Genomic DNA, 24133 nt, shown 5'->3' on the forward strand with positions numbered 1-24133 from the left:
TCCACTGTTTACCACTACTACCATCTATTAACCACATGAACTGGCCTGTCTTCCACTGTTTACCCCTACTACCATCTATTAACCACATGAACTGGCCTGTCTTCCACTGTTTACCCCTACTACCACCTATTAACCACATGAACTGGTCCACCTTCCACTACTACCATCTATTAACCACATGAACTGGCCTGTCTTCCACTGTTTACCCCTACTACCATCTATTAACCACATGAACTGGCCTGTCTTCCACTGTTTACCACTACTACCATCTATTAACCACATGAACTGGCCTGTCTTCCACTGTTTACACCTACTACCACCTATTAACCACATGAACTGGCCTGTCTTCCACTGTTTACCACTACTACCATCTATTAACCACATGAACTGGTCCACCTTCCACTGTCTACCCCTACTACCATCTATTAACCACATGAACTGGCCTGTCTTCCACTGTTTACCCCTACTACCATCTATTAACCACATGAACTGGTCCACCTTCCACTGTCTACCCCTACTACCATCTATTAACCACATGAACTGGCCTGTCTTCCACTGTTTACCCCTACTACCATCTATTAACCACATGAACTGGCCTGTCTTCCACTGTTTACCCCTACTACCATCTATTAACCACATGAACTGGCCTGTCTTCCACTGTTTACCACTACTACCATCTATTAATCACATGAACTGGTCCACCTTCCACTGTTTACCCCTACTACCATCTATTAACCACATGAACTGGCCTGTCTTCCACTGTTTACCCCTACTACCATCTATTAACCACATGAACTGGTCCACCTTCCACTGTTTACCACTACTACCATCTATTAACCACATGAACTGGCCTGTCTTCCACTGTTTACCACTACTACCATCTATTAACCACATGAACTGGCCTGTCTTCCACTGTTTACCCCTACTACCATCTATTAACCACATGAACTGGCCTGTCTTCCACTGTTTACCCCTACTACCATCTATTAATCACATGAACTGGTCCACCTTCCACTGTTTACCCCTACTACCATCTATTAACCACATGAACTGGCCTGTCTTCCACTGTTTACCCCTACTACCATCTATTAACCACATTAACTGGTCCACCTTCCACTGTTTACCCCTACTACCATCTATTAACCACATGAACTGGTCCACCTTCCACTGTTTACCCCTACTACCATCTATTAACCACATGAACTGGCCTGTCTTCCACTGTTTACCACTACTACCATCTATTAACCACATGAACTTGTCCACCTTCCACTGTTTACACATACTACCATCTATTAACCACATGAACTGGCCTGTCTTCCACTGTTTACCCCTACTACCATCTATTAACCACATGAACTGGTCCACCTTCCACTGTTTACCCCTACTACCATCTATTAACCACATGAACTGGTCCACCTTCCACTGTTTACCACTACTACCATCTATTAACCACATGAACTGGCCTGTCTTCCACTGTTTACCACTACTACCATCTATTAACCACATGAACTGGCCTATTTACCTCTACTCCTATAAAGCCATGGTGGCTCAGGGGTATGTATGTCTGTGTGTCTGTTATTCTGTCTGTCTGTTATTCTGTCTGTCTGTCTGTGGAGAACAGCTGTTTCCTTCAGCAATGCTGCAGTGCCACGCCTGCCAAACACTCAGTGAAATACCATCACAGTCGAGTAGCAGGCAGCCGTGTACATACATCCAACACCCTCTGCAGCTGTAGCACAAAGAAGGCTCCTTTTACTGTTCAGTGCTACTGTCTGTTGGGATGTTGCCTGGCATGTTACAGATGCCAATGGAGTATATTAGATATGTATAAAATCGGTCCATAATGATATCGTGTCAGAGAGGAATGAGGGACAGGAGAGGGATGGAGGACAGAGCTCCAGAGAGGACTGTCTGTCACTGTTAGCCATGTGTTTTGTGGCAGTCTGGGAACCACAATATCATCAGAAGTGTGTGTGTGTGTGTGTCCCACAGAGAAACTAATGAATCCATGCAGAAAGATCCAGACCAGTGGCTCGATCATCACACACACTTCTCCCTATAGTTTAATGAGCAGACTGCCTTCTCTGTTCTCCCTATAACTTAATGAGCAGACTGCCTTCTCTGTTCTCCCTATAGCTTAATAAGCAGCCTTCTCTGTTCTCCCTATAGCTTAATAAGCAGCCTTCTCTGTTCTCCCTATAGTTTAATGAACAGACTGCCTTCTCTGTTCTCCCTATAGCTTAATAAACAGCCTTCTATGTTCTCTCTATAGTTTAATGAGCAGACTGCCTTCTCTGTTCTCCCTATAGCTTAATGAGCAGACTGCCTTCCACCGATGGACAGGAACCTCCCGTAAACACTCTCATTACATATCCTTCCTTCTTCTTCTCTCTCTCTCTCTCTCTCTCTCTCTCTCTCTCTCTCTCTCTCTCTCTCTCTCTCTCTCTCTCTCATTTCACTTCATGTTCAGTTTAGGAGTGAAGCATGAAAACAAATGTTCATCTTTCCGATGTCGAGTTAAGGAAGGAAAGAAATATACTGTCATACTGAAATAGTGTTGTTTTAAGTTAGGCTTATAGGAAAGGTTGCCATATATACAGTAAGGGATATGTCAATCAGTCCATTGTGCAGGATTGACAGGCTGTGGGAAGGCTGATGAGATGATGCCTTTCTGTTACCTGGGCTGTTCCTGACAGCTGCTGCATCCATGATAAGACATGTCGGTCTGCCAGTCTGTCTGTCTGTCTTCTCAGAAATTGCAGTCGATATTTCCTCTTCCGTCTAGCAGGCCAAAACAAGTTTCTGTTGAATTTGTTTGGGCTTTTTCTCTTAGTATTTGGAAATGGAAATGCAAAGGAAAGGCAAAACCATTTCAGATTGATTAGGATGATGCATTTCCCATAATACAGGAGATATTATCAGTGAGCGGAATTTCCACATTCATAGAATTTGATACTAACTGTGCAATCTTACAGATTTGCAAATGTTATTATTAGATACAATACCATCGACATGTCCCCTATTACCTGAACACTGTATCACACAGCAGCCAGTCTGTGCTAAAACAAAAACCCCAGACACAGCCAGTGATGCCATACCCTCAGAAAGAGATCAATTACCAAGACGAGGATGATGCCAATGACTTATTTCTGGGTGTACAGAATATAATTGATCTTCCGGGAGGGCTGAAGGTTCCATTAGGAAACAAATGCTTGCTTTCATCCAGTAAGCAAAGTCCCAAAGTCTCTCTCTCCATTCTGCAGGCTAAGCACAGCTGTCTGGGAGGACTGTGAGGGATGGGCTCGTCCATCAGCACAAAGCCAGGCCAGAGGGAGGGAAATGTGGCCCGAGGTGGGAGGATGGGTGGGGTAGGCTGGGCTTGTCTGGAGACACAGGTGACACACTGCACACGGTCTGGTCGGGCACCAGGATCATTTAGAAGGGAGGTTTAATTACCGTGAGAAGCTATTAATGCTAACTAATGCCTGCGTTTAGGAAATAGCCCAAGCAAGACAACAAACAAGTCCTTAATTGCTTGTCAAAGGGTCTTCACTCCAAGGAAGGTCTCCTATTTTTTTGCTTGAATTGGCATTATTTTTATTTCTATATTTTTTACCTCAAATGACTGGTTTAGCCGTTACACATGGACACTTGTACTGGTACTGTGCCACACTACAGTATATCATTATGGGGTCTGTAAGACACTTTTCTTAGCTTGTGAGTGGGATAAGCATCTTCGACTTGAGAATGTATTGATCCTGAATTTCTCCAAAGGGAATGCAGGTGCTTACGACCACATTGGAACAGTGATTTCAAGGGTTTCTGCTAAGCAAATATTGTAATGAATGGGGGATACGCAAAATGATTCCGGAACTTTCCGACGGAAATGTCAAGGAGGCATGTTGCTGTGCCGAGGGGACTCCCCCAGAATGGAATCCAATCATGGAATCCACAGAATGGAATACAGCACAGTACAAAGGACATGACATCACTGAATGTAGATTACATAGAGATCTGATGAAAAGGAAATAGATTTGTTCAGACAATATGGAGGTGTCAGAAATAGTTATGGCCCCTTGTGTGTGAAATGATGCTTGGCTTGGCTATTTGGGAAATGATCATATTTTATATGAGAATAGCAGGAATAAGTACTCTTCTTTGTTCTCAGCTGGAACCTTAGCTCTGGTCCAGGGCATTACGTGCAGCTTTCTGATGTTGAGCCTTCAGCAAGTTGGACTTAACGCTCTGGACCAGAGCTTCTAGAAACTATGGTCAATTCTGGCCACTTCCCCCCCCAAAAAAGCTTTTTTGAAAGTATTATCTGTCTTTAACTTGCCTGTACAGAAATGGAAGTGTGTATGTTAACAGGCCTGTCCAAAATGACCTTTCACACTATGGTGCAGTTCAGATGTAACTGCTCTCATTGTTGCCTTGACAGAAAGTAGTGGGAGCAGACATGCGCAGTACTGAGGCGTGTGGTGGCTGCTTCTTTTCGGGGCAGGGGAGAGCTTTTCTGCCTATTAAGCACACTGACATTCTTTGTCTGAAGGACACTGGCTGCCATCCAAAAACTGGGCGCCCAAGCCGTTTAATTTTAAACCATAAAGAAGTTCTTGGCACAAAAGCCCTTATGTGGGCTTTGTCGCAATTAGATTAACCAGAAAGGGCAACAGAGCGGATAGAACAGGATTGGGCAGAAAGGTATTGCTGGGATATTATGCTGTGTGGCATGTTCAACTGTGGAGGAATTAGCTGGACTTGACCCTCCAGTGATGGAATATGTCCAGGGGAGAGGACAAACTGCAGATTAATAGAGTCGCATTACAGATAACAGTGGTAAAGGTGTTTGGCCCCCAAACCGTGGCAGCTTCAAATGCAGCTACCTACCAGTATCTCTCTCTCTCTCTATGACACCGTTAATATGCTCTTCTCACTTACAACTTGAAGTGTATTTTGATGGCTTTTAGAGTGAGTTTCATATTAATATGTCAACCATGTTTTCACAAAATGGCATCCATTGAGGAGGAACATGGAATGTATCTGTTGATGGTTTGTGCCTGTCTATCAAGAAGGGATTAAGTTGTATGGTGGGATGGAATTGAAGTCAGAGCAACAATATATCAATCACTGTGGTACTTTGCCCTTTTAAGATGTCCCCTCGATCTGCCCAAGCTGCATCCCAAATGGCACCCTAAGCCCTATATATCGCACTACTTTTGACGAGAGCCGTATGAGCACTACTACATAGGATGCCATTTGGGACATAGCCACTGTCACTGAGGCAGCAGCCAATAAGAGCCATTGTTTTACTGCTCTGGCTCCACGCTGGAAGTTCCAGTTAAGTATGGCCTCAGCACCTCTGTCCTCTTTCTGACCTCTGTCACACAGGGTGGTGCCAGACAGGCTGCAGAGGCTTAGCTCCTTTAACACAGTTGGCTGAGATGGTGGAGCTATGATTCACAAGATGTTTTCTCTCTGCTGTACGCTCTCCCGTCTCTCTCTGTCTCCGTCTCTCTGTCTCTCTCTCTCTCCATCTCTGTCTCCGCATAACAACCAGGCCAGTTAGCCAAACCTTCCTCTGGGAATCATTAAATTAGCACAGACAAAAAAGCTTATCCAAATCTCTCTGTAATGGGTCTGCTGCGATTTTGGATGATGTCTCTCATTCTAATTTCCTGTGTAGCATAACCTCCCTCATCGTTAAAGTGGCACTCCAGTCTCCTTTTACCCTCATTTATCACCTGATTAACTTAGCAAAAGGTACATCTCAATATGTGGTCCAGGTATCATGACATGGCACAAGTGGGGTGGGGCTTTCTCATCTGTTCTCTATTACTCCTCTATTGTTCCCCCACACTAGGGGGGAGGGCGATGACATCAGAGGGCACCATCAGACCATCTTGAAGTTTTCAGTTGTGTCGAAAAAACACCATTTTGCTCCAAAAAACATTTGTGTGTGTGTGTGTGTGTGTGTGTGTGTGTGTGTGTGTGTGTGTGTGTGTGTGTGTGTGTGTGTGTGTGTGTGTGTGTGTGTGTGTGTGTACATTACTGTATTTATACATGGGATATTGTTTTTCAACAGGAAAAGTTCCAAAATAGCAGGAGTGCCTCTTTAATTGAGTCAAATGACTCTAGTTGGATTTCTAAACTTCACTCTAAATAAATGGACATTTGCACATTATGTGAAACCTCTCCCTCCCAATCATTTTACTTGTCCACCCCATCCCAAACCCAGTGTAAACAGAGGTGGATAGAGAACTACAGTCGTGGTCCTCAGTTATTCTCTGCTCCATCTATCTCTGACTTGACCTCGATACACTTCCAGACTCTAAAATAGAAACCTCTGCTCCACTCTGCATGTTGGTACAGTATCTGCCACATCTGAAGACTGCCCCTAATTTACCTGAACCTCCTCACACCCAATACTACACTCTAGATTTGGATAAGTATTTATTGTTTAGACATTGCATTTGGAGCCATGTTTGCAGTTTATTAAAGTGGTGATACATTCTAACCTAAACTTTATTGTAATTATTTTTCCTCTATGGCCTATTTATTGCCTTACCTCCCTAATCTTACTACATTTGCACACACTGTATATAGATTTTTCTATTGTGTTATTGACTGTATGTGTGTTTATGTGTAACTCTGTGTTGTTGTTTTTGTCGCACTGCTTTGCTTTATCTTGGCCAGGTCGCAGTTGTAAATAAGAACTTGTTCTCAACTGGCCTACCTGGTTAAATAAAGGTGAAATAAAATAAAAAAATGAACTGAATGACACTGAATAGGAATGAGTGTTTACTGTAATATTAACTGTAATACTGATGAATGAATGAATAATGATGCTGTTGTTTTTATCAGACTTCCAGGTTCTCTGTGGATCAGCCCCTGAGAGCTGTAGGATCCACGCAGGAGGATGCAGGGCCTCAGGAGGAACAGCTCCAGCCAGCTCTGACTTCTGGTGGGGCAGGACAGCTGGTGTTGTGAATCAGGCCGCTATAGTGCCAGACACGGCTTCTTCCCAACACCAGGGTCACACCCCACTGTCTGCAGCACCGAAGCCCCGGAGCCCAGCCCTCTCCCTCACCGGCAGCAAGGCACAGCAGCAGATCACAGGAGGACAGATCAAAATGCATGCCGAGACTAGTGGAGGATGTGTCTTTCAAAAACAGACTAGTCGAAGTTAATTAAAAATAAACTAAATATTCCACTGTGTGTCTGGGGCATAAGAGGAGCATTTGAGCATCGTCCGAAGCATAACCACCATTGTTTAATTCTCAATTGTGATTAAAGTAGAGTTGTATTGTATTGACTTGCCCTATGACAGTTTCTGTGTGTCTGCACACTAGGACTAGGATTCAACATCAGTGAACTATCAGAGCATAAGACAGTACAACTAGAGAGAGGACAGTGCCTCTCTGAACAAGTGTGATGGGAACAGTGGTGGTTCTAGACCATTTCAACTGGGGGGGCCAAGCTGGGGCCAGTTGTACTGCTAGAGGGGCCAGTTACATTAGACGTTATTGTTGTCATATCGTTTTCTTCAAGGGGGTCCAAAATTGTTGTCACAGTGGCACTGCCCCCCCCCCCAGAACCGCTAGTGGATGGGAATAGCATGAAATGAATAATCAATCATAATGAAATGTGTTCCGGTTTATGTAAAAGCATGACAAATGAAAGGCTGGGTGTATTCCTTTGTCTGGGATTAAATTGAAAATGGATTTTGATGTTAGTCTCAGTCTTAGTATCAGTACGCTTTGTTGGCATCCCTCTGTGCTGCTTTTATTTCACTTTATATTATATACTTTTATTAAAACTCATCAAAGGACTTTTTATTTGTTATTCGTTACGGAACAAATTTTATGTTTTCATTGTGTGGTGGTAGTTTGTGAGTGAAAGTGTTTAAGTACAATTGTGAATTCGTTTTTGCATCATTATTCCAATATTAAAGCAGGATACATGTGAACAACTACATCTATGTATCTTGTCATTTATATGACTATCTTTGCAAATTATTTGAGTATTTTATTGTGTAAATATTATTTCCATTCAGACTGTACGATACATTGGAAATTAATCGTATAATTCATACACCCATTTCATCATAAAATATATATAGAGATGAAGTTCCCGTGCAGTAGAATTTCCAAATTCCTCCCCCAAAGACCTGCAAGCTTGTCCACTACCGGTGAAAAGTTTTAGAAAACCTACTCATTCAAGGGTTTTTCTTAATTTGACTATTTTCTACATTGTAGAATAATAGTGAAGACATAAAAACTATGAAATAACACATATGGCATCATATAGTAACCAAAGAAGTGTTAAACAAATCAAAATATATTTTATATTTGAGATTCTTCAAATAGCAACTCTTTGCGTTGATGATGGCTTTGGACACTCTTGGCATTCTCTCAACCAGCAACACCTGGAATGCTTTTCCAACAGTCTTGAAGGAGTTTCCACATATGCTGAGCACTTGTTGGCTGCTTTTCCTTCATTCTGCGGTCCGACTCATCCCAAACCATCTCAATTTGGTTGAGGTTGGGGGATTGTGGAGGCCAGGTCATCTGATGCAGCACTCCATCACTCTCCTTCTTGGTCAAATAGCCCTTACACAGCCTGTAGGTGTGTTGGTTCATTGTCCTGTTGAAAAACAAATCATAATCCCACTAAACCCAAACCAGATGAGATGGCGTATCGCTGCAGAATGCTGTGTTAGCCATGCTGGCTAAGTGTGCCTTGAATTCTAAATAAATCACAGTGTCACCAGCAAAGCACCCCCACACCATCACACCTCCTCCTCCATGCTTTACGGTGGGAAATACACTTGCAGAGATCATCCGTTCACCGACACCGCGTCTCACAAAGACACGGTGGTTGGAACCAAAAATCTCAAATTTGGACTCCAGACCAAAGGACAAATTTCCTCCGGTCTAATGTCCATTGCTCTTGTTTCTTGGCCCAAGCAAGTCTCTTCTTGCTATTGGTGCCCTTTAGTAATGGTTTATTTGCAGCAATTCGACCATGATGGCCTGATTTGCACAGTCTCCTCTGAACAGTTGATGTTGAGATGTGTCTGTTACTTGAACTCTGTGAAGCATTTATTTGGGCTGCAATTTCTGAGGCTGATAACTCTAATGAACTTATCTTCTGCAGCAGAGGTAACTCTGGGTCTTCCATTCCTATTGTGTTCCTCATAAGAGCTAGTTTCATCATAGCGCTTGATGGTTTTTGCAACTGCACTTGAAGAAACTTTCAAAGTTCTTGAAATGTTCCATATTGACTGACCTTCATGATTTAAAGTAATGATGGACTGTCATTTCTCTTTGCTTATTTGAGCTGTTCTTGTCATAATATGGACTTGGTGTTTTACCAAATAAAGCTATCTTCTGTATACCCCCTACCTTGTCACAACACAACTGTTTGGCTTAAAGAAGGAAAGAAATTCCACAAATGAACTTTTAACAAGGCACACCTGTTAATTGAAATGCATTCCAGGTGACTACCTCATGAATCTGGTTGAGATAATGCCAAGAGTGTGCAAAGCTGTCATCAAGGCAAAGGGTGGCTATTAGAAGAATCTCAAATATAAAATATATTTTGATTTGTTTAACACTTTTTTGGTTACTATGATTCCATATTTGTTATTTCATAGTTTTGATGTCTTAACTATTATTCTACAATGTAGAAAATAGTAAAGGTTAAGAAAACCCTTGAATGAGTAGGTGTTCTAAAACTTTTGACAGGTGTTTGGTAAATGTGGAAACACCTCATACATAGTGTGTTGTGGTGAATTACACATTCCTAATGTAGGAGGTATGCATCCTATGGCCTGATTTGAGAATAACATGGATTTATCTCTATGTAGGATACACTGTATTGTCAAATGTGTAATGAGGAAGAAAACATACGCTACTCTTAGAATATATATTATGCAATTTATTACTTTATAAAAATTGATGTTGAAATGTAAAATAGATTATATTTTGAACATTACATGTTATATTGTTGCATTTGGGTATATCAAAATATATTTTTGCTAATGTCTTAACACACTATACCACTTTGCAAACCAAATAGATTTATTTTACAAGCACTTGACCACGAATGTAATCCATTGATATTCACAGCACAGGAGTTGGTGACACCTTAATTGGGGAGAAAGGGCTTGTGGTAAGGACCTGTGGTGTAAAGTACTTAAGTAAAAATACTTTAAAGTACTACGTAAGTAGTTTTTTGGGGGTATCTGTACTTTACTATTTGTATTTTTGGCAACTTTTACCTTTACTTCACTACATTCCTAAAGAAAATAATGTACTTTTTACTCCTCGGCACCCAAAAGTACTCGTTACATTTTGACAGGAAAATGGTCCAATTCACACACTTATCAAGAGAACATCCCTGGTCATCCCTACTGCTTCTGATATGGCAGACTCACTAAACACAAATGCTTTGTTTGTAAATTATGTCTGAGTGTTGGAGTTTGCCCCTGTCTACCCGTCAATAAAAATAAAAAAAACGTCTGGTTTGCTTAGTATAATTAGGTTGGAATGATTTATACTTATACTTTTGATACTTAAGTACATTTTAGCAATTCCATTTACTTTTGATAGTTAAGTATATTTAAAACCAAATACTTTTAGTCTTTTCTCAAGTAGTATTTTACTGGATGACTTTCACTTTTACTTGAGTCATTTTCTATTAAGGTATGTTTACTTTTACTCAAGTATGACAATTGAGTACTTTTTCCAACACTGGTAAGGACTGGAGTGGAATCACTGGAATGGTATCAAAAACATGGATTTCAGGTGTTCGATGCCATTCCATTTGCTCCGTTCCGGCCATTATTATGAGCCATTCTTCCCTCAGCAGCCTCCTGTAATTCACAGGTATGATGAAGCACAAAAGGGGTTTGCTGCAGATGGACAACCTGGACTGGAGGGAAAATGTGACGTTTAAGAAACAAGCCAAAGAAAGGCAGTAAGGAAGGTGTCTAAAAATTGTTTTGTGGGTGAAGAAAATGAACATTCATGATCCATCAGAATCTGACATTGGTTAAAGATCCAATACAGCCGTTTTTATATCAATATAAAATAATATCTGGGTATTAACCTTAATGTAATAGATTTCCATTAAAATGGTCAAAAAGAAACAAAAATGTTTTTTTTTAGCAAAAAAATGTTTCTCAAGCAATATTTTTGCTAGGACTTAGTGGTCTGAGTGGGGAGGGGAAACCCCGAAAACTAGCTGTTATTAGCAGAGAGGTTTGGAACTGTCTTTGTTATTGGTCTATTAACTCATTTACCGCCTGATGTCACCATGGAAAAACGAAACTTCACCCATGCAAAAACCTGCTGATTAGGTCCTGTGTAGATTGTATTTTCAACCAGCAACTATCAGGAAATAACACTGATCACATTTTATCACTCTTTTCCGGTGTTAGTTTCATCTGCTGTTGTTGTACAATATCATACAAAATATAGAAAAAACTGAATTTGGACTGCGTTTAGAAGAGGTGCAATGATGAGCGAGATATTGCTTGTAGCTTTCTAAACTCACCAGCAGAGGTCATTAAACGTCCATATCGGAGCTATCGATGCTTTAGTATAGTAGTGCGATTGCTTTTGTCTGTCTGATTGCTATGAATGGACCACTAGCTGACATTGGACTCAAAATCTATTTAAAATAATTCACTGCCATGCTACCAATTCAGCAATGCAGTCTTAAGAAGGTAATCTGTATTCATTAATTTTGACAAATTCCCGAGCCAAACACTTATCGACATGTGGTTGGTACAGTCTGAATGTGGTTGCTTATTTTCAGCTCACAGCTAGCCTGCATGGAAGCTAGCTAGGTGGGTAAACTAGCTGAACCTGTTTGTTGTTGTGATTTTCTGTTAGTTATAACGAGTCATACGATTTATTGCTCAGTTTTGTGCTGGAATAAACAGGATGAACTTGCAAGCCATACGATTTGATAGCGTTGTTGTTTGGAGTGTTTTCCAATGTGTCCCCTTGGCCTTGCCTTAGGCTAGTCCTGTGAATGCCAGATATACTGTAAATAAGACCTATTGAGTTTGCCCCACAAACCAAGGCTTAGCTGGCTAGCTACTGCTGTAGTATAAATGCTACTACAATCTTTATTAAGATGTGTCAGTTTGGACCAGTTAGCCAGTCAGCTCATAATCTGTAAGCTATTTCATCAACAGGAGAGAATCAACACCTGTGGATGTCACAAGTCAGTGATTTGATGGTGTCCAGGTAGACCTAGCTATGTCTGTGGCCTCTCTCCTGCGAAGTGCCATGAGGTAAGTAACCCACTATAGTACTTACATTATCATATTTACATCATCACCTGCACTCAGAGTTGATTTTGTGAAAAGGACCACTGTTAGTGATGTAATCCTAAACTCGGTCCTGGGGCCTCCCCTGGGTGCATGTTTTGGTTTTTGTCCAGGCACTACACAGCTGATTCAAATAACCAACTCATCATCAAGCTTTTACCATTTCAATCAGCTGTGTAGTGGTGCGGCACAAACCAAAACGTGCACTGAGGGGGGGCTGAGTTTGGGAGCCCCTGATGTAATGGTCCCGTGTGGCTCAGTTGGTAGAGCATGGTGTTTGCAACGCCAGGGTTGTGGGTTCGATTCCCACGGGGGACCAGTACGGGGAAAAAAGAAAAAATATATGTATGAAATGTACGCATTTCTGGTTAAGAGCGTCTGATAAATGACTAAAATGTAAATGTAAAATGTAATGCACAGCAGGCATTACATTTTCAGCCCGCCCTCAGTGCACGTTTTGGACTTCATGGTGATCATGGTGACAACCCTTTATCCTCACTCTCTGGTCCATGTTGTTTTTCCAGAGTGGGGAACAGACATGTCGCAGCACATTTGGTCCATCAGAGAGCTCTTTCAGGGGCAGATGCTATCAATGCACTGAGACCTTTCTACTTTGCAGTGCATCCAGACTTCTTTGGCCAGCATCCCAGGGAAAGGGTGAATGATTATGTCCTGTTGTAGGCTAAAAGAGCAATAATGTCCATGTATCATAGAATTATGTCGTAGGGCAATTCCATGGTGACTTAACAATATCCATTTAACATTTTACAAAAACACATTTACTTGAAGAACAGTGTAGATGCAGCACAAACCGTCATTCTGTTACCAAACTTTGCATCTGCACTGTTATTCAAGTAAATGTGTTTTTGTAACATTTTCAGTGGTAATTGTTAAAAGTAGTCCTTGTGCATAGAGTTGTATGGTTTGTTTAACTTTGCATTCATTGTTTTTTGTTTGACATTTTAAAGTGAAAAATATGAGCCTCAGAATCATTCTGTTATCGTGGAATTGCCAATCAAAATGTTCTTTGTGTAATTCTCTTCAGGAAGTCAATGAAAATTCCCTCAAGAGACTCAGTGGTTATTTGGAAAACCTTCAGAAACCGGGGACCCGCTCAGTCCAACCAACAAAGCTCACCTTTTATGTCAGAGAAATAAAGGACAAGGAAGACATTCAGAAAGACATCCTTCCCCATGGTAACGTCCTTTTAGCCTGTGTAAAATATAGACTATACAGTATTGGTGTTTCTTGATCATTTGTTTTTTTCATACCGTTTCCTCTGAGTGAGTATTATGCATGGATGCATTCCAAATGACACCCTATGCACCCTGGTTAAATGTAGTGCACTATATAGAAAACATGGTGCAATTTGGATTTTTTTTGTGACTGACTACGTTTGTAATACATTTGACTACATTTCCCAGGGTTCCGTTCGGTCAGCTTCACTCTGCACACCAAGGATGTCCTGACCACTGTAATGGACGTGTTGAAGTCCTGCAGTCTGTCCACAGAGCACATGAAGGGACTCAAGGCCAGCTCAGAGTCACCCAAGAGCCGGCAGCCAGTGGCTGGGCATGGGAACTCTTTCTACAGACCCATCAAATGGGACAAAAGCTACTACAGCTTCACTGGCTTCAGAGACCCAGAGCAGGAGCTGGAGCAGGCCAAGAAAGTAGAGCCCACACTAAGGTACTGTATAATGACTACCTAGCCAATGAAAACGCTAACTTCTTATGTATGTAGAATGACACATTAGACATTAGCATCGCTTTAGCTTGATCACTTTTTAACTGTCAACTCAAATTCACAGATGCATTCCGAAGACGGGTTTAAAAAGAAACAAATGATCTTGCTGTCTTCGTCACTGCCTGTGTACTTGCATTCTTCTAGTTGGCTCATTCCACTCACGCCTTGAGAGAAGTGACATGCTCTACAAGCGAGCCATTGGTCTGTCTGAAGAGTTGTCTTTCTGCTGCAGCTTGTGGCTGAGAAACCATGAGAAGGAGGCTACGAACAAGCAGAACGCCAGTGTCCCTCGACGGGAGGAGCTGAAGAGACTCAAGAAGGAATTGTGTCAGAAATTTGCCTTGGAAGATATCAGGTAATCATCAGCACTCTGAACAACAGCTATTCCATTATGATAGAAGATGAAAACATTGGTGAGTTTCATTAAGTGCACCAACTCCCATGCAGATAGAAAATGGTGCAGAGACACATAGTAAAAATGGAATTGTCACCTGCACCGAATACAACATGACTCTGATGCAAAGTGCTGGTCCTATGAAGTTAAGTGCATAGACCCTTCAGCTTCATAGGGTGCATGTTTGAGTTACTGTTTGACTGGGTTCTACTGGCCTGCGGTACAACAGAAGGTGGTCAATGTCATTCCAAAGTAACGTATTATCAATGTTCTGGAGACTTTGAGCCTCCTCCTGTTGTTACATCACGACTGGCAACCTCTGCTTCCACTTGAACACCTGATCTGAGGACAATACCTCCTCCCTCCTGCAGGTGGCAGCGCAGCTGGGGAGTGACTCACAGATGCTGTCAGCTCCAGAGTCTGAGCCGTCTCTCCCAGCAGAACCCTGAGGCTGTGCTCAACCTGCGAGGTATACACACCTGGAAGAGAGTCAATAAGGCTCTTTATGTCTTAAGAGTGGGCTTGAATTGTTCTATTCTGTTGACATTTTGAAAGATGTCCTGACTGACAGAGAATGATGAGTGAATTAAAATGATGTATGGTAAATTACTTTATCCATTCCTTATTTTCTTTTAGGACACACTATAATATTCACTGACCAATCAGGGATGAATGCCTCAGGTCATGTGATGCTGGGAACAATGGATGTTCATCACCAATGGACAAAAGTAAGGTACATGTTACATTTCAGCTGGAAAAGTTACCAGTCTTTTTTATTTTCCTGTTGCTCATGTTCCATGTTTGTTTGTGTGTGCGTGTGTACATGTGTCCTAGCTGTTTGTGAGTCTCCCCAGCTACCGTAGCCTGCACCAGCAGACAGAGTGGCTGAAGGAGAGGATCAGCCATGTGTTGGGAGGTATTCAGGTGATTGACATAGAGAGACTGGGACCTGTACAGCCTATAGAGGAACACTGCAGCATCCTCAACACCTTCCATAAGAGACTACTGGCCCGACGCCTAGCCCTGCATCCCAGGAGCCTGCAAGGCCTGGCCATGACCCTGGAGAAGTAAGAGAGACTTCCCTATCCACCCACACCACAGACCATGTACCCGACTGTCTACCGCGTACCCGACTGTCTACCGCGTACCCGACTGTCTACCAGTGGGCCAAAATACTCTGTTTATGCAGCACATTGCTGTTCAAGGGTGTGATTTTGATGCTACTGTAATACCAGTCTGTAGAGTGGGGGTCCCCAATTACACTGAACAAAAATATAAACGCAACATGCAACAATTTCAATGGTTTTACTGAGTTCATATCAGGAAATCAGTCAATTGAAATAAATGTATTAGGCCCTAAGCTATGGATTTCACATGACTGGGCAGGGGCACAGTCATGGGTGGGCCTGGGAGGGCATAGGCCCACCCACTTGGGAGCCAGGCCCACCCACTGGAGAGCCAGGCCCAGCCAATCAGAATGAGTTTTTCCCCGCAAAAGGGCTTTATTACAGATAAAAATACTCCAGTTTCATCAGCTGTCCAGGTGGATGGTGCATGTGAAGATGCCGGATGTGGAGGTCCTGGGTTGGCATGGTTACACGCGGTCTGCAGTTGTGAGGGCAGTTGGACATACTGCCAAATTCTCTAAAATGACATTAGCAGTTTATGGTAGAGAAATGAACATTAAATTATCTTGCAACACCTCTGGTGGACATTCCTGCAGTCAGCATGCCAATTGCATGCTCCCTCAACTTGAGACATCTGTGGCGTTGTGTTGTGTGACAAAATGGCACATTTTATTGTCCCCAGCACAAGGTGCACTTGTGTAATGATCATGCTGTTTTATCAGTTTCTTAATATTCCACACCTGTCAGGTGGATGGATTATCTTGGCAAAAGAGAAATGCTTACTAACAGGGATGTAAACAAATGTGTGCACAACATTTTAGAGAAATAAGCTTTTTGTGCATATGGAACATTTTCTGGAATCTTTTTCAGCTCCTGAAACATGGGGCCAACACTTTGCATGTTTGTTCAGTATACATTTAGCCGTGAGCTGACTTTTCCTGATGCCCGGAACATAGTTATAAATGATTTGGATCCCAAACAGATATAGTATTTGACAAAAGCAGAATCATGTCAAACCTTGATTACATTGAGATAGGATCACATAAGCCTCGCTATTAATGTGTGGGAATACTTGGGAACAGATTTCCTAAATTAAAATCACGTTGAGCAAATTTCTTTGATTTTAGTCTTTTATGTCCAACAACAACAATTCCCCAAAACTTTTTTTTATTATTACTGATTTATTTTGCTCAGAGAACTTGGAGGACCAAATGAAATCACCGGCGGGCTGCCTATAGGGGAACCCTGGTGTAGAGGCATGTGAGAGATTCCCCGGCCACTGATGATGTACCTGTGGTGTTTTGTCCCAGTGACCGCTCCAGCCCCAGCCTGCATGAGATGGGTCACTTCGTCATCCCAGCCACCTGTGAGCCTAGCAGACTACAGACATTCCTCCAGAGCATGGCCTGGGAGGCCCGACAACGAATCAAACACCGGAACCAGTGAGTGTCTCTGTCAGCCTTGTCTTCCTGCCCTCCTACTTCCTACATGTCTGTGTACATTGTTGTATTGATTATCTCTCTGTCTGTGTGTGACCCTGACCTGTGTCCGTCCCCCAGGCTGCAGGCGGAGGAGGAGGAGGTACTGCTCCACTGCCTGGAGGGTCTGGCCCTGAGGAATCTGTCCAAGGAGCCCAGTGTCAGACACAACCAGATGATCCCCTGCTGCAGGCGGTTGCTGGAGGAACGCTCCCCACTCATGGAGGGCCTCCGGGTGGAGGTCTCCCACTTCTACTCTGTCATGCAGGACGGGGACTTGTGCATCCCCTGGGACTGGAAGGGCTGAGGGGACAGGGCCAGGGGACATGCTGCAGCACGCCTGGTTGAGCCAGACTGAATGCTGTGCTCACCATGTCTACCACCAGGCTACACTGCAGCTGCCACACAGAGAAACAAACCAACCGACTCTCACAAGGTCAATCACGTTATCCTTCTACTGGAGAGGACAGATAAACAGACCTTTTCACACTATCGTGCTGAACCAGGCCCCGTTTCCCAACAGCATCTTAAGGCTGAGTTCATAGTTAGAACCTTTTGTAGGAGCATTGTTGGATCTCTGACCTGTTTTCCAAAGCCATCCTTACTGAAGTTGCACTTGAAACCGCTTGTTATTTACCGCCTGCCTCAGATCACTCCTAGAACAGCTAGTGTTATTTTCCCCTTCCACTAAACATAGAATCAAGATGCTTATCCGTCTCTCTGTGACGACCGATAACTTCACAACGATGTTGACTACAAATATAAAGCTGCCGATGTCTATGCATTAGAAACAACCAAAGGATAAAATGATAACCTATATGACTGCATTCAGATATAAATATCTATAGTCTACATAGGCCTATATTTCAAATAGTTTTATTTATCTATTTGGCTACCGTCTGTAATTTATGCCTCTATATATTTCATGATGTGTCAAATCTTGATTTAGTGTATTTATTATAGGGTAAGCGTTAGAAAAAGCCATCTCAATATTTGCAGTCGTACAAGCTGATCTGTTGTCTGTATTGTGGAATCCTGATCCGAGAGCAGTGCTCGGTTTCAATCTTGTCAGTATCGACACACTTAGCGAACGTTCTCTCTGCGTGGCGTTACATTTTCGGCTGTTGTAGGAAAGATGCATCGTTAAAACACTCGTAAGCCTAAATTCCATTCCATCGATATCGGGAAACCAGGCCCAGTACTGTGCTGGCTTGCATACGTTGTTTTCATAATGTCCTTTCCAGCACGTTCCAGTAACTATGGTGGATATGATGGGTAACCAGACTAGCTGAGCTTGGCTTGGTAGTGTGAAAAGATTTGGTCAGAGCAGGCTGGTGCAATAGTTAGTTTCTATTAACCAACAAGAAGGTCTAGTATCTTGAAGTCAGTCAGTGTTCTGGAGGGTGTGCGTGTGAAGAAACCAACACAGAGTAATAGTATTAATATTTTTATGAGGGGAAATAATATGGTTGTTAATGTAGTACAGTAGCACTTTTTATTGATTGTTATTTTAATGAACATGTTGAGTATTATTTCCGAGACCATCTACGAAGACAACTATAACACTTATTCAAATCTATTACACTTTAAACTGTACAGGAACACACTTTGCTATCACAAAAGAAGAGCTAAGAAAAGAAAAGCCTCGGTATTACAAACTGTCTCATACGATGATCAGACGGGAGACGTCCTATACTGCTGCAGTGTTTAAACTCTCCACTAGATGGAGCGCTCGCACTAAAACCAATGAACCCCATACTGAGTTTTGTAATGATGTATATTCTTCTTAGTGAGATTTGATGTTCTGGTGTTTCTCAGAGTAGGAGTGTGGATTTAGGATCAGTTTGACCTTTTAGATCACAATTTAAAAAAATTACATGGACAGGAGAGACCTGACTCTAGATCAGATGTTTGATACTTAGAGCCTATGGTCAGTGGTCTACTGTAGGTTGACCTTGACTGAAATGGACAACAGCTATTAGAAGAAGAGCTATAGTTCTGGAAGTGGATCCCACCGCGTTGATGCAGCTCTCGGGCGACGGTACAGTCAAATGGAATGGAGACTTTTTATACTGCAAGATCAAGTAATACTAACTGTATTTTGCATCAGTTACCTGACTAGCTAGAATACTGTCGAGACAGCTGGGAACAGTAATGATGAATATGTTTGTTTTTACCTCATGTTAACTTTAACACAACCAATACCACAGAATAAAGACCTGCTAAAATAAAGTGAGTGATTTTCAAGCGTTGGGAGAAGATGGATCATTTATTTCATCTAATATCATTTAGAGATGCTAAATGACTCGTGTGTATGACTATTGCTGGATTAACACTATTTTCAACACTCTTGTTTGTTTGCCATTGTCCTTCACAAAGTGTGTTGTAACTTATTGCAGAGCTGACTGACTCCATCCCGAATCAGCTCTGTGCTGAACGGTTGTCAAAAGCCAATTTGATCCAAACACACCCATTCATAAACTCTACATGAACATGTGGACGTCTCTCTCACTCTCCCAGAGTGATAAATGTGTGTTGAATTAGACGATATGAAGTCCCTTCCTCTGTACACTGAGCCAGAACTATATAGATAGATAATGTGTTCTTTATTTAAATCAGTGGTCAGAACAGCCTCTTCAAAGAAACAACAGATCATAGATCCACCATCACCTGTCTACCTGTCGGTCTGACTGTCCAACTCCTAGATTCAGGGCCCGTAAAAAGTAGTGCACTAGGGAATAGGGTGCCATTTGGGATGGACCCTGAGGCAGGGTGGGGTGGATATTAGCAGAGTAATTCCTAGCTTTTTAGGAGACATTAATAGACAGGGGAGGTTGTGTCCCGCCTGGCATGGGGTTGGCCTTCTAGCAGTGCTAGTGTTAGTCATCCTGCCTCTTCATTGTGCAGGATATGGGTTTGGTTGGTTTATGGCAAGCTGATCTGATCGGCCACTTCCTCCTAGTTAGAGAGGAACCCCCTCTGAGTTTGAGTGTTGCCATGGAGGTCATGACGCTAAATCAGACTGTTTTGAAACAGGAAAGCCTTTAATGATTTATACCTGAGCTCCCACTGTTGTTACCATACCTCCCCTGATCTAATGTAGTCTGGGTACCAGTCTTTAGAACTAACATTCCACTCCTTCCCACACAGGAGTGTCAAGGAGTGGAATGTTATAACTGAACAGAGACAGCAACCAGGCTAGCTCTAACACACTGTTATTACCATCCTGCTCCTTCTCTAATACGCTTCCACAGACCTGGGAGGGGAGCGGTCACTATCAATTACCCCATTTGATCATGACGAGGCGGCGACCTGACCAGCGTTTGGTCCTCTTGTGACTGTGGTAAAGGTTTTCATCAAGTGCAATAAAGTTGGCCATCATTCTGTAAAATAACAAGGGCCATCAATATCTTGAATGTCAAATGAAAAGTCATGGGGAGACAAACATGCTACCTTTCCTGTTATTTAGGTTGCTGGGAAAATAACTTGAATGTCCCTGGCTACTTCAAAGTAGATCATATTTCTGGTTCTGAACTGAATGTTTCTGATCACTCTACTCTCTTTCACGGCGTCATCTTGTTTCCTTTCGTTACCAGAAAATACATCCTGGCATTATGATCAGAACATTCAGTTCAGAACCAGAAATATGATCCACTTTGAAGTAGCCAGGGACATTCAAGTTATTTTCCCAGCAACCTAAATAACAGGAAAGGTAGCGTTTTTATCCACCCGTGACTTTTGATTTGACATTCAGATATTGATTGGGGCTTGGTAGAGTATTACTGGTGTTCATGTGATTCCCGTGTTTTATGTCTCCCAGTCTTTCACAGATTTTATTTACCAAGTTTAATATGACTCAGGGAAGGGAGACATCCATGTTAGAAGTCAACACCGTGCCTACCCCGTCCATCAACACAAGTGTGGTGGAACTGTCCTCTTGGTCTAATGGTTAAGATTGGTTGGTTGGTTCCTCCCGTGGGAGACTCGGGTTCAGATCTCGGCTGGTTAGACGGACAACCAAGTTGTCTTTGGCCATTTCCAACACTGACGCTTCTTGACTCTTTCTTTTCATAGTGCCCCAGTCCTAGTAGCCTACACTCTTGGGTTTTTCCTCTGAGCAGGATTGGGCGGGGCCAGCTCCTTATCCAGGACTGGATAATGGGGTCAAACGGTTCCCTTCAGAGCTCTGTCACTCAGGCTGGCATCCCACTGCTTATTTTGGACTGCTAACATGTAAAGGATAAACCTCACTGGGGTTCTCCTGTCCTGGCCACTGTGTGTGTGTGTGTGTGTGTGTGTGTGTGTGTGTGTGTGTGTGTGTGTGTGTGTGTGTGTGTGTGTGTGTGTGTGTGTGTGTGTGTGTGTGTGTGTGTGTGTGTGTGTTTTGAGTGAGAGAGAGAGAGATATTCCAGGAGACTGAACCAAAAGCACAACATCAATGGCATGGCATTCACAGAGGCATGCATGAGTAAGCATTGCTTGTCAGTCTGAGACAGGATGAATGGATACAATCATGATCAGTAATTTATTTGTTCACATTCAAAGTGGACATTAGAATTGTTTAAATAAAACGTTAGCATTAGGCTACTTACTGCAGTTTAAATAACAATTATTTAGTTTTTAGTTGTTTTAAATACACAAGCCAGAGAGAAAGTTTGATTTAGTTTGCCTGGTACCATGGAACCAATGGAATAGTCTCAAAAGTGTCAAATTAAATTAAAGCCACAGTCTATAATTTTTTCCAGGAAATTAAAATATTGAAATAGATCCCTTGTTTTTGCACAACTGCTGTTTGAGGTCTACTCCACGACATATTGCATACTATACTGTAGCATTTCCAATTCAAATGTTCCTGTTAAAATGGAATGAACAGGGCGACGCTAGTATGTAACTGCCCAGCCCGGCTGTCCAACAAAGTCCCCGAGTCATGAAACGGAAGTATGCTCACGGCTGTAGGATTAGAGACGTTTAGGGCATTTTCGAGAAACTCACGTCTTGCAGTTTACATGGCACATAATACACGTATTAGTAAAACCTACGTTGTACCTCTTGATATTTTGTTTAGTTCAACATGCGTAAAACGCGTGCAAATGAACACATTGGAACGCTTCATTGCACCGGACGAATGGATTAATTCTGCGCTGGCGGATGGTCAATGGAAGCCAGTGGAAAACGCTGTACATTTGATCTCAAGAAAGTGCAGCCTTTTATTAAGCACAACGAATGCATCGCAGAGAGCATTTCGTTCAGAGAAGGTATCATAGAGTAGCAAATCCTTTTTGGGAGACTGTTCAGCAACTGTTTGGCTATTTGATCTTATGCGCGCAAGTATCGCGCTAACTTATTACATCAAATGGATTCATTATTTAATTGTCTTCAACAGTCTCAGTTTGGTGCGCATGGTTGGCTACATTTGAAAGAGTCGTGATGGTGGATTAGAATAATTGGACGGACACTTACTGTTAACACGTTTGTGCGTAATTGAACAGAGGAATTTATAACGAAAACCGGCAGTGGCCTTTCTCTGTGCTTGGGGAGAATCGGAGTGGGGGACACGCAGACGATTTAATGTTTGCCACAATATTGGTTTATTCCCATTGACGTAAACAAGAACATACAACTCTGTAATATTAATTTATAATTACTCTCAAATTTCAATGCGTAAAATGTGAATTATGTATGCAAATAAGGAAGACCTGAAGTTTGTTCTATCCCAAAGAGCTTTCATTGACGTTGACTGCCATTCAAATTTCCTTCAAACGCACGTCCTTCACCCGCAGACCTATTTCATCACTTTCACATTTTATTTGCTGTCAGTGAGTGGATACCAATTTTGCACAATAGGAGCAACATTTAATAGAAACATTTAATCTAGTCTATCGTCATTGCATCTATTTACAAAGGCAACCGTAGGCTATGTCTAAATGCGGGTTTAAAGACCCCTATTCCAAAGCAGTCGTGCAAATGGCTTCATTCCCTGACTCCGACTTGAAGACATGCCCCCTATGCAAAGAACTGTGCCGCTCCTCTGCTCCGCTCTCCTCCAACTCGTCTACCTCCTCGTCCTCATCTCATACCTCAACTAGCTCATCTACCTCATCCTCCAGAAGGCTCCACGTCCTCCCATGCCTCCATGCCTTCTGCAGGCAGTGTCTGGAGGACCAGCGGAACCCCGGAGACCCCTTGAAACTCCGGTGCCCGACTTGTGACCAAAAGGTTCTAATGCCCGTATCAGGAGTAGACGCCTTGCCCTCGTCAAACTTTTTATTTAGCAACATGTTGGATGCCGTGGTAAATTCGTCTGAGGAGCAAATCAACAATACTGTTAGTAGCAGGGGCAACAACTTGTCTCACAGACATAGCAGAGCGCCCCTGTGCAGCTCTTGCAACGAGGGCAACCCCGCTACCTCTCACTGCCGAGACTGCCAGGAGTACCTTTGTAACAACTGTGTATGGGCACACCAGAGGGTCCGGCTTACCAAAGACCATTTCATTGATGGACTAATGGAGAGTCTGTTTCACCAGCACCTGGGGAACCGAACCAACAACTCTAACACTCCTACTGCCACTCTGAGCCGGTCCCCGAGCTACTCTCTACTCCCTGTCTTTCAGGACAGGCTGAGTTTCTGCCAGGAGCATGACAATGTGGTAAGTTTCTCCATCTGAGTCTAACAGCAGTAATGTTGTTTAATATCATCATGAGATAGCCCCCATCCTCCCATATCCTCTGTCTGACCCACCACCTCTTCAAAGCTTGATGTCTGTTTGGATGTTATTGGACACCTCTTCAAAGCTTGATGTCTGTTTGGATGTTATTGGACACCTCTTCAAAGCCTAACGTGGGTTTGGGGGTTATTGGTCACCTCTTCAAAGCCTAACGTGGGTTTGGGTGTTATTGGACACCTCTTCAAAGCCTAATGTGGGTTTGGGTGTTATTGGACACCTCTTCAAAGCCTAATGTGGGTTTGGGTGTTATTGGACACCTCTTCAAAGCCTAACGTGGGTTTGGGTGTTATTGGACACCTCTTCAAAGCCTAATGTGGGT

At 42.7% G+C, this 24133-nt stretch overlaps 2 protein-coding genes and 1 long non-coding RNA gene across 5 annotated transcripts in view; all 3 read left to right on the plus strand.

Annotated features, from left to right (window-relative positions):
* The window catches only part of LOC123743183 (uncharacterized), a 30449-nt gene extending 22475 nt beyond the window's left edge, over positions 1-7974 (plus strand). Inside the window, exon 3 of the long non-coding RNA XR_006770000.1 lies at positions 6862-7974. This is a non-coding gene — a long non-coding RNA (uncharacterized lncRNA). The remainder of the gene's footprint in view (positions 1-6861) is intronic.
* Positions 7975-11582: 3608 nt separating this feature from the next.
* LOC106606051 (T-cell activation inhibitor, mitochondrial) lies at positions 11583-19340 on the plus strand. 3 transcript variants are annotated; one of them, XM_045719089.1, is made up of 11 exons: positions 11583-11731; positions 12209-12307; positions 12868-13000; positions 13389-13539; positions 13768-14032; positions 14322-14444; positions 14855-14952; positions 15120-15211; positions 15318-15550; positions 16921-17052; positions 17170-19340. In XM_045719089.1, exons 2-11 carry the CDS (start codon positions 12273-12275, stop codon positions 17393-17395), a joined length of 1488 nt encoding a protein of 495 aa, XP_045575045.1. In that variant the 5' UTR covers positions 11583-11731; positions 12209-12272; the 3' UTR covers positions 17396-19340. The 3 variants fall into 3 exon arrangements, with proteins under 3 accessions (XP_045575045.1, XP_045575044.1, XP_045575046.1); XM_045719088.1 differs by having other exon boundaries at positions 11723-11854; XM_045719090.1 differs by lacking the exon at positions 17170-19340 and having other exon boundaries at positions 11723-11854; positions 16805-17047.
* A 2687-nt stretch (positions 19341-22027) lies between these two features.
* The window catches only part of LOC123724061 (E3 ubiquitin-protein ligase TRIM71), a 25967-nt gene continuing 23861 nt past the window's right edge, over positions 22028-24133 (plus strand). The window contains exon 1 of the mRNA XM_045719083.1: positions 22028-23736. Within this exon, the coding sequence (XP_045575039.1) occupies positions 23005-23736 (732 nt within the window). The 5' untranslated portion in view covers positions 22028-23004. The remainder of the gene's footprint in view (positions 23737-24133) is intronic.

Source organism: Salmo salar, chromosome ssa05, assembly GCF_905237065.1.
Source record: "Salmo salar chromosome ssa05, Ssal_v3.1, whole genome shotgun sequence".
Taxonomy (NCBI): Eukaryota; Metazoa; Chordata; class Actinopteri; order Salmoniformes; family Salmonidae; genus Salmo; species Salmo salar.

Bases quoted from the DNA above. Each gene is read 5' to 3' on its own strand.
- LOC106606051 (XM_045719089.1), top strand. From the start codon at position 12,273: ATGTCTGTGGCCTCTCTCCTGCGAAGTGCCATGAG. The intron at 13,540-13,767 runs GTAACGTCCTTT...TACATTTCCCAG, and splicing joins GAAAGACATCCTTCCCCATG to GGTTCCGTTCGGTCAGCTTC. The intron at 14,445-14,854 runs GTAATCATCAGC...TCCCTCCTGCAG, and splicing joins TTTGCCTTGGAAGATATCAG to GTGGCAGCGCAGCTGGGGAG.